The sequence below is a fragment of the Prionailurus bengalensis genome, chromosome C1, assembly GCF_016509475.1.
Source record: "Prionailurus bengalensis isolate Pbe53 chromosome C1, Fcat_Pben_1.1_paternal_pri, whole genome shotgun sequence".
Lineage (NCBI taxonomy): Eukaryota > Metazoa > Chordata > Mammalia > Carnivora > Felidae > Prionailurus > Prionailurus bengalensis.
The window spans coordinates 32371080-32382022 of NC_057345.1; the positions used below are offsets into that span (position 1 = coordinate 32371080).

The 10943-nt window shown below is 51.0% G+C and overlaps 1 protein-coding gene across 3 annotated transcripts in view; it reads right to left on the minus strand.

Moving 5' to 3' along the window:
- HIVEP3 (HIVEP zinc finger 3) overlaps positions 1–10943 on the minus strand; it is a 476818-nt gene that overhangs the window by 45142 nt on the left and 420733 nt on the right. For all 3 annotated transcript variants that reach the window (XM_043574598.1, XM_043574599.1, XM_043574597.1), the window contains one exon: positions 8336–8481. In XM_043574598.1, the coding sequence (XP_043430533.1) occupies positions 8336–8481 (146 nt within the window). The remainder of the gene's footprint in view (positions 1–8335; positions 8482–10943) is intronic.

Consider the following 10943-nt stretch of genomic DNA (forward strand, 5'->3'; position numbering starts at 1 on the left):
CATCCGTGCATTGACAAATGCATATCCCCAATGTGTATTTCCAGCTCAGGCCTGTCCTCTGAATGCCAGGCTCACTGGCCGGATTGCCAAACACCTCCCTGAACCCCTGGACCTACGCTGGCATCTCAGAATTAACATGTCCACCAAGTTTTGATCTCCCCTTCCTTAAACCTCTTTTACACTCTCCTCTCCCATCCCTGTGCATCTCAGTAAATGACACCAGCATCCATCCACTGTCACTCGAGCCGGAAGTGTGGCGGCCATTCCAGAGGCCAAGCTTCTCTTCCTCGACCTTCATATTCGATTCATCCGAAGTCCTACAGCTACCTTCCCCAGCTTCACGGCCATCTTCCTGGTCTCAGCCACTGGATGTCTCACAAGGACTCTGCCGTATCCTGCCCTCCATGCCTCCCTCCCAAAGTCCAGGTCATATTGCTTAGGAGAGATGAGGAGGACTTGAGGAGGAGGAGAATGAGAATAAAATCCAGTGTGGGCACATGTGATGGGGCTGGACAATTCACTCCCCTGCCCCCTGGGGCCACATTCGGGGCTGCGTGTCCACACTTGGAGGAGTTTGAGAATTCAGGAGGCATCAAGGCATTGGGGCCCTCTCAGGAAGAAGACAGGGCCCCAGAAGCCTGGACTCACTTGGGCACCACAGCCATGGCAGGGCACCCAGGGCCACTTCTCCCCAGGCCCCAAGGACACAAGGGATCTGCTCAGGGCAGGTCCTGGCCTGAGAGCTGACTGCCCACAAGCCAGCCCTTTTTGGCATCCCATGTTTCATTTTGACCTTTAACACTTGCAGGGCAGGTCAGCAACTAAAGGACCTTGGCTCCCAACCCCAGATGCTGGCCCCATCACTGAGACCATCTGACTTTACCTTCCCCAGACCAAGCCTGACCCCATGTGCTCAGCCTGGTTCAGCCCCGACTCTTGTCCTTGCTCCTTCCGGAGATCCAGAGCCTCAGTCCTGCTCACAGATTCTAAGAGCTTCTGAGTCCAGGGACCCGTCCCTCACCTGCAGTCTCCTGACCATGCTGGAGGGAGATTCCTTCATTTAATAAACATTCTCTAGCCTTGCCTATGTGCCAGGCACTTTTCTCAGCATCAGGGATACAACAATGACCAAAACACAATTCCTGCCCTCTCACAGAGCTTACATTCTGGTGGGGGAAATAGAAACAAACTAGTACATACACAGAAAAAAAATAAAGCAGGGAAGGGAAATAAAGAAATGCCAGAAAAGGGCACAAGTGGGTAGGTAGTCTGGGAAGGCTTCGCTGAAGGGTGACTAAAAGAAGTGAGGGAGCCATGGGACTCCTGGGAAACGTGTTCTGGGCAGAGGGCACAGCAAGTGCTAAGGCCCTGAGGCAGAGGCATGTCTGACAAAGAACAAAGAGGCCACTGGCTGGAGCACAGGGAACAGGGGTAGAGTGGCAGGCAGTGGCCAGGGAGGAGCTGAGGCCGGCACACATAGGCCACTCGAGGGCTGTGGAGGGCGCAGGACGGCAGTGACAGGGTCTGTTGACATTAAGCAGGATCACTGTAGCTGCTGGGTTGAGAATGCACTGTGGTGAGAAAGGGGGAAGCAGGAGATTATCGGACACTGTGATCATCCAGATGAGAGACGGCAGTGGCTTGACCGAGGAGACGTGAAAAAAATGGGCAGATTCTGGATACGGTTTCAAAGGTTGAGTTGACAAGATTTGCTAATGGACATGAAACCCCCTTCTCCTTGGGCCATTAACGGGACTTTCAAAAGGACATTCAGCGAGCGTGTGGTAAGGTACATGGTGTTTCTGCCTGTGTCATACATCACAGCTTTTACATTACCCACTTTTCGGCAGGATGCGTTTTTTTGTTCCAGGTTGGAGATTTACTTTATTTTTTGATGTTCATGTATTTACTTTTGAGAGAGAGAGAAAAGGCGAGAAGCGGGGCGGGCAGCAAGAGAGGGAGACAGACTCCCAAGCAGGCTGCCTCTGTGCTGTCGGTGCAGAACCACTGCGAGGCTCGAACCATATTGGTACCAACTGTGAGATGATGGTCTGAGCCGAGACCGAGAGTCAGACACTTAACCGACCGAGGTGCCCCCCTCCCCCCAGTTTGCATTTTTAGAGTGGCTCACCTGATGACTGTACTGCTTACACCTGTCCAAAAAGCTCCAACTCATCACATTTAATTACCAATTTAATCCATTTGTTCCTCAAAACAGATACAGGCATCACACCTATTACCAAAGAGATAATTCAACCTCATCCATAATCTGGAGATCACGGAAAGATGGGGGATAGACAGCGGAGAAATTCAGAAATTCAGGATGAAAAATAATGACACACGTGTAGGTTTCAAAGTCCAAGAAGAAATGAGTTTGTAAAAAAATTATCGAGAAAGAAAATGACCTTCAAATTTTTAAAAATTAAAACTATTCTCTTTAAGTGACTATTTTATAAACACACACACACACACACACACTTTAAAAAAATATAAGTGCACCATAAAACAACGTGTTGGGTGTATTGCATGAACTCTTAGGCTTGAATAAAATAAGTTCAGCTATTAGAAATGAAAATACATGAGACAGAAAAGCACATCTGTTAAAAATAGAACTCCCTCAAGTGGGGCAATATTGAATTAAGTAAAATTTTAATTTCTTTAACAATTGTACCAAGAACCCAATGAGTCACCGTGGCTCTTCAGTATCTGTGTGTGTTGTTCTAAGGATGAGTTCACTGAACACACCAGTGGAAATTACACAGATGGCTGGAGACTTACATGAAGCCCCAGGGAGAAGTCCAGCTGGACACATGAGTCTGGGAGTCATCAGCTTACAGGCGGTATATAGAGTCACCTTGGGAGTTTAGACAGAGAAAAGGGGAGTACCAGGGGCTGAGCCCTGGGAGCCCTGATGTTTAGAAATCAGAAGACGACGGGCAACCATCAAAGATGATGAGAAAGTGCCCGCTGGCAAAGGAAGAGGAGAATCAAGAAAGATGGCACCCTGGAAACCAATGGACAGAGTGTTTCAAGGAAGGGGGGAGGGACCCGTTGTGTCAAATGCTACTGACAGGGCAGGGAAGAAGTGAGAACCGACCACAGAATTCTACAGGGTGGAGGGCACTATTGATCGTTTCAGGAGCAGTTACCTGGAATGGACTGAGAGAGAATGGGAGGAAAGACACGGAGGTAAGCAAGTATAGTCAACTCCTTCTGGAGTTTTCCTTTAAAGAGAAGCAGAGAAATCTGGTGATATAGACCCTTCAGTTAAAGGCGTGTTTTTAAGGTGGGAAACTTTAAGTTTGGATATGCTGAATCAAATGGGTCAGGAGAGAACCAATGGCTGGAGTGATGTGTTGCGGTATATTGGGGTAGGTGAGAAGAGGTGGGATCCAGCACCCTCCAATAGGAGCCCAGGTGGTCTTCTCTCAGCCCAGTAGCTGAGGTCCTACAGTTGGCAGGGCCTGGGGTGGGTTTTGTTCTGATAAATGCCTAAAGGGCTCAGGAGCAGCCCTGGGCAACATGTGAATACCCCCCACACATACCAATCCCTTGCTCCCTGCCCATGGCCACCTTTCCCAATATCCCACCTCAGCTGGGCCTGGCTCCCCTAGCTCTTACTGTCTGAACTCATCATTCTCTTCAGACCTAAGCACCGACCTCCCCATTCCTCAAAGCTTGGATGACTACTTTCAGCAGCCGGGTAGTTCTTATGGATTCCAACCTCTCCTTCTTCCACACCAGCCCTTGGGGCTAAGCTCCCAGCTTTCCTTGCCACAAGTGAACTTGAGTTAGGACAATATAAGCATTACCCTCCATGAACAATATAACTTTGTATGTGTGAAAACAACACTCCCTAACAAAGGAGCCCTTCTGAAACAACGAAGGCCAAATGCATAGGTGCTGGCTGAGAGAGCCAACACATTCCTGATGGGCGCTTCCAGAGGCTGTCTGGAAAATGCAGGCTTTGTTCAGGTGTGGAAGTGATGGGAAATGAAGAGAGGGCTCTGGGTGCCAGCAATAAATAGGAACTGATGCATAGGTGTACAAAGCAAGGGCCTAGGACCCAAGTCAAGAGGGGTCCTGGAATGAATTCCAGTGCCAATGTTATTCCAGAAGTTACACAAAGGACTAGGGAGTGTGGAGGGACCTGGGACATTAGTTAAAAGAGAGGGTTGAGTACTGTCTCTGAAGGCTGGACAAGATTTGGCACAGGGCAGAGTTCAGCAGGCCCAGAGGGTAATGGACGGTAGTGGCTTGTGGGACTGTGGGTCCAGGAAGATCAGGTTGAGTTTTAACTGGATTCTGTGGGTATGGCAGCCACAGAAGGCCCTGAAGCTGAAGTCTGATAGGCAGAACCATGATCAAAGGCACTCAATGGCACCAGCCTGGAAGGCTGGAGAGAGGGAGGCCAGAGACACGGCACAGGGAATGAAGAGAGATGATAGCTGAGTCGTGGACCACTTTGTGTGGACACCAGAACTTGGGGACTAACTGGAAGGTGGGGGGGATCAGGAGAAAAGGTGTCCAAGATGATACTAAGGTTTTGAGTGTGAACGTCTGAGTACATCATCCAAGGTCTGGATGTAGAAGATTCTGTTGGTGGCTTGGTCAGTACATGCTGAAATTGAGGGGCCCAGGAAGCATCAGAAGCAAGGGCGTATAGTTCAGGAATGAGGTTCTAGCCGGAGACCCAGATTTAGTGCCACTGGTGCAGTGACAATGTTTGAAACCAAGGAGATAAGTGATGACAAGGGAGAACACTTCAGGCCAAAAGAAATCAGTCTGACCAAGTACGTGGGTCGCCATTACTTTCAGACTGCTGACTGAGCTACCTTCCCTCTTGGCCTGTCCCAGTCTCACCCACCTTTCCAGGCCTAGCCCTACCCTGTCCAGGAAGCCTCTTCTGGCTTCTCTAGACCCAGGGATCCCTGTCTGCTGTGAGCATCTCAACACGAGCAATCCACACCTCAGCCTTGTGCTACCACCTGAACCACTCACCAAGCACCTTAAGAGCAGAACCATGGTTTATTCCCTTGGCTCTGGGTATCTTCGGGCCCAGAGCACCCACAAGACACTGAATAAATGGCCCCACCTTGATGGATTGATTAATTGATCAATTGCTGGGTTGGAGGTCAAGAAGAAGGTAGGGAGACTAGTGAGTAGCTTGATTAATGATAAAAAGACTCATGAGTGTTGGTCCCATGGTATCTACTCTTTGCGTCTGGCTTATTGACTCACTGCTATGAATCAGATCTATGTGAATCAACAAGGATACATCTCGAAAACATTGTTGAGTAAAAACAAGTTGCAGATGTATGTTAAAGCCACCGGAGTAGTCAGTGCTGCCTACCAAGTACCTCTGGTTCCCCCATGCAGCAGGTGAGGCTGCGGGGCTTGCCCTGGCCATTGCAAGAAAATAGAAGCTTCTGGGTGGAAGCTGTAGGAGGCAGTGCATAACTGGCTATTTTTCATCTTCCTCTCTCGGTCTCTGTCGCCCTAGATGCCTTAGTGGTTCTTAGGAACAGAACCCCTTGTTGAATGTGTCCTGAAGTGAAATATAAATGTCTGCTGTGAGAAGGAGAAGGAGAAGGAGAAGGAGAAGGAGAAGGAGAAGGAGAAGGAGAAGGAGAAGAAGAAGAAGAAGAAGAAGAAGAAGAAGAAGGGGAAAGAAGGAGGAGGGGGAGGAGGAGGAGAAGGAAAAAGAGGAGGAGGAGGCAGAGAGGGAGGAGGAGAGGAAGAAAAGGAAAGAAAAAAGGAAGACAGGGATCTAAGACAAAACTGTGGACCTCAGATGGGTCTGCTTGAAGGGCACAGTCATTTTCTGGGTGGGGGACATCCCTGGCAGTTTGAGTGGTTTTGTGCTTGGTTGCATGGATGGTCGCATCCTTGACTCCATCCATGAAATGCCGGAGGTGCCCCCAGGTATATGGCAACCTAAATCACTCTCTCCAAATTTCCAAACATTCCTGGGGGGGTGATACCAGCCCCCAGAGAACCATGGATATAGAGGGGTCGCCAGAAGTGGGGCGTGGGAGGTGCAGCGAGGGCCCAGATGGGACAGCTGGGCTGCGGGAGAAGAGAATCTGACGGGTGACACTACATGACCCTGAAGCGCTCAAATTGGATGTGACAAGCTGAGGGAGTGAGGAGGACATGTCTCACAGCCTGCGGAACAGAGCGAGATCATCCTGGAGGGAGACACGTGAGATGGGTACGGTAGTGACAAAATGCTCAGTGCCATGAACCACGGCCCATGGGTGGCATAGCACAGGATCCTCCGCCGATCAACAGAGCATGTTGTTTTTTCCCTCTAACACATGAGGAAACCGAGCTGGAGACGTGAGGGCTTGTCTGAGCGGAAGAGAGGTAAGTGGGAGGGGCAGGGAGGATGGACCTGGAAAGAGAGGGAGATTCTGGAAGAGAGCAGGTGGGACTAAATGGCAACCTGGATGGGACAATGGTGGGGGGGCACCGATGCCCAGGCAGTAGGAAAAGAAGGGCACTCGGGTGTAACCTTCCACGTTTCAGCTGAAGGCAGACCATGTGGCAGAGAGACTCCAGCACGTAGCTGGAGATGTGAACTAACCGGATCAGGGGAGGCTCCTGCCAGCTGTCCTTCCGGAGCTCAGGCTTCCCAGGGGAACAAGGGCAGCAGGGAGCCGCCTCGGGGACCCGACCTCCAGTCTGGGGGCAGCTGCTTCTCAGGGAAGAAGCAAACCTCTTTGTGCACACCAGCTATCACTCAGCGGCCCCTCAGGGCCTCACAGACAGTTCTTCTGCAAGGCGATTTTCTTGTTTCTTTTCTTTTCTTTCTTTTTTTTTTTTTTAAGAAGGCTTCATGCCTAGCGCAGAACCCAACGCAGAGCCCAACGCGGGGCTGAAACTCACAACCTTGAGATCGAGACCTGAACTGAGATTAAGAGTCAGACGCTTAATGGATTGAGCCACCCTGGCGTCCCTTGCAGCAAGAGGAAAGAAGGCAAGTCCCTGTGACCAGAAGCATCAATCCTTGGATGAAAGTCTTAGGGGGCCTTTTAAGTACCCAATGATATGAGAACACAGAGACACAAGAGGGCGCTCTATTCAAATAGCAGGAGAGGAAACTGGTCTGTCCCCAGTTGGAAAGAGGGTCAGTATTTTGAAAAACCTTTGATCTAGTATTTCCCAATGGAGCCACTATTGGAATTCTGGGTGGGATGTTTCTGCCCTACAGGGTGGTATTCTTACCACTGCCATTTTTTGTCATCCCCAACCCCCTCGATGTCACCGTGACAACCCAACTCCCCAAGTTTTGTTTCCAAACACCCGCTGCTGACAGCCCCTGTTGGCCACTGCCACCGGGAACTTGGCCGCCTCTGTTTTCCCCAACCAAGAGAGGAGTCCAGCACCTCCCGCTTTGACCTTGTGAGTTCGGCACCTCCAGGTGCTAGGGAATGGCGGGCCCCCAGTGACACCCCGTGTTGGCTGGTGTCCGTGAGGACTGTCCTTCTTGGAAGGTAGGTTTTCCCTCATGCCGTTGTCCCTTGGGACTGGGTACGAGGAGGGCTGCATTGATCACATTGGAGACACAGACACAGGACCCTGAGACAGACACCACAGGATCTGCTTACAGACACCCATATCCCGGGGAGCAAACACATGGTCACATAGAACACAGCTTGCACAAAACTTCCACAAAGCAAGTCTGAAACAAGGTACCCTTCCGGAGCCCAGAGGGCCCCAGAGTGTGAGTTCTGAGATGTTTGGATCATTAGGTTTCCAAAGACAAGCACCAAAGGTAAACCACCAGGGGTGATATTCCAAACACTGACCAACCGATGAGTCCTGGACCCCGACCAGTCAGAATGGAGACGGGTGTAGACAGCTGGTGCGAGCACTGCCTTCATTATCAGCCCTGCAAACAGCCTGCGGGCAGAGCCCGAGTCCCCTGTGGGACACCAGGCAGGCCAAGGTGGCCGCTTGGGCAGGACAGAGGTGATTTTGGGGGGAACACGCACCAAGGTAAATGGCAGTCCAGACAGGACCTAGGAGACGACTAGCGGCCCCAATGCAGGGACTAGAAACCCGGCCAGCATCAGGAGAACGAAGGGGCTGGAGAAAGACCCAGACTGCTCCAGTCCTCAGCAGACGCCCCGTTCCCATCCCCCACCAGAGAGCCCGGCGTTCTGAAACCGAGGTGGCCTTCGAGTCCCACGAACGTGGCGCCTGCGGGCAAGCACCTGTGGGCACAGCCCCGCCGGGAGAGACGCTCACCGCCGCTCAACACAGACGGTGCCACCTCTTACTCCACAGGAAGCAGAACCAAATATTGCAAACCGAACGTGATTCTTACCCTCCTTCGAAGATTTTGATCCTCGCTGGCTCCCCTCTTTTGGAGGCAGGAGCATCTTCCTCCGGCTTCCCTCGCTTCTCTTCTGACTTCTGCACTCTAGCTAGATCTTTCTGGCCTTCCGGGGAAACCAGCGAAGGGAGGTGAACCTGGCCCACCGCAGAATGACAAAATCACTGCTGTTAAACGGTAGTCATAGAACGGTGCCTTTGATGGCACTGCACGCTTACTCTTAACGTGTGTGTAGCTCACTTACTCTTCCCTCGACCCTGTGCAGATGCGTTAGTAGCTGCAGTTCGCAGAAAGAAGGAAATGGATCCCCAGAGAGGTGAAGCCCCTTCTTCAAGGCCACGTGGTTAGTGTCAAAACTGGGACTCCGACCAGGTCCTTCTCCTGGGAAGACCAGGCTTTCCCACGGGAGCTGTGTTTGCCTTTCCTTTCACACTAGTCTAGGACCTTCTGGGGACAGGTCCTTATGCTGGTGTCCTCGGTCATGCCAGCACCCAAAACAGGGCCTGCCTCAGAGAGGATGGGTAAGGAATGCGGAGCAAATAAATGAAGACTCCATCCTGGAGATGAACTGGTCCAGTTCTCTTTTATAGATCAGGAAGTCAAGGTCACCCTCCAAGTTAAGGACATTGCTGGGAGCAGAGTGCAGGCGTCCCGAGGGCCCTGACCATGCTCACTGATGGGCATGCACCTGGAGGGGGGTGTGCAGGCTCTGGCTGGTAGTCTGAGGGAACCCGATCTTTTCACAGAGCTGTGGGCCCCAGTGGGGAGAGCTGGCTCATGAGAGCAACAGGTCCTCTAGACCCTCTGATGGCAGCAGCAGGTGGGCATACCCTTGAATAGGGAGCAGTGATGCTGGGCTAGGGGCTGGGGCCCACGGTGCCAGGAGTGAGATTCTCGCCCTCGTCAATCAAGGTCAGGTTTACAGCCAGTGGGAGAAGCAACCATGTCTCGGCGGGCGGGGGCGATCTAAGCCCCAGGCTCCTGTGGCAGCCATGACACCTGCCGCTATAAAGGTGGGTTGGGCTGAGCAGAAAGGGAGCTGGTTGGGCATCAGGGAATCTGAGTTTTGGCTCCACATGGGCTAGTGCGTGCTGAGCCACCTTTGGGTGGATTACTTCATCTTTCTGGGTTTAGCTCACCTCTGAGGGGATTTAGATCATCCTGAAGATCCAGGTCAGGGCCAATGCCTAAGACTCAGTGACCACCCCCACCCCCAAACAGTCCCTTCAGAATTGGAGATGGGAAACCAAGTGAGGCTATGGACCGCGGCTTTGGCAGAAGGCAGCTGACTTCGTGTAATACCCATGGGTTTCCAGAGTTGCTGTTCTCACTCCTATCTCAGCCTGCCATCTGGGCCACCCACAGAATGAGCAAGGGGCCTCCCCCAGGCCGATGGATGACTTCTCTCTCACAACCAGCTGTGATGTCTGGGCTAAGCTGGAGGAGGCTGGTTTGGGTGGCAATGAACCACTCTATCAGGAGACACTGCTGGAACGGAGCAGGTGGGCCAGGGCTCCATGTTGGCTTTTAAAGACAGTAATATGATTGTCTTTCAATCATAAAAACGATTATTGAGTGCCAATGTGCCAAGTACTGTTCTAAACACACTTTGTATATTTTAACTCACTTACTTATCTCCACAGTCCTATGAGCTAAGTATTTTTGGTATCTCTAGTTTACAGATGAGGAAACCAAGGCACAGACAGAGTAGGTAGCTGGCCCAAGGTCACACAGCTAGTAAGCGAGGCAGTGGGATTCAAATCTGGGAATCCTGACACGGGAATCCTTATTCCTTCTGTTTGCTATATGTGGTTGTCAAAATGATCCCCAAGGAGAAAGAAGCAGGAGAAACTTGGGGAATGATCGGAATGTGGCTCCCACATGAACTTTTGTATAAGCTTGAGTTCCTCCAGGGCTTATGTACAGAAAAAAGTACCTATGACCAAACTCAAACCCGATAGGGTGACCTAGACCTTCATGAAGACAGTTTGGAAGATCTTTAAAATGCTAAGATAACCTGAAGGGCCTTTTCAGAGCTACTAACAGAGAACAGAAGCTACAAGCTCAGTACAGTCAAGAACTTCCTTGGAGCACTGTCCAAAGATAGGTTGGGTTGTACCAAGAGGGGGTGAGCTCCCCATCACGGGAGATATGCAAGCAGTAGCCAGAGAGAGAGAGGTGTAATTGTAGCAAGGCATCAAGCAGTGGGCCATGCAGTTAATATTAACGCACCAGATTGGCGCACTTCTGGCAGGAAATCTGCCAGTGAATCTGTTGAGTTATTCCGAGAAAAAGTTTGCAGGTTTCAGCTCATTTTATGAAAGCGGCATTTTAAGCAAAAGACTGCTGAACTCCATTAAGCTAAATTAACTCTTACTTTTTCGTAAATGGCCTTTTAGTATACAGTCATTAAAGCGGGGAGGCAGCCCAGATCATTTGAAAGGGCTCTGGAGTGAGGTCTAATTTTGACTCCAGGCTCCGCCATGTCCCGTGCAGCCCTGTACAGGTTACCTAACTTCTCTGTGCGTTGGCATTCTCATCCATAAAATGGTGATGTAGTACCCTAACTTTCAAGGTGGTTGTGAGGATGAAAGTGAAG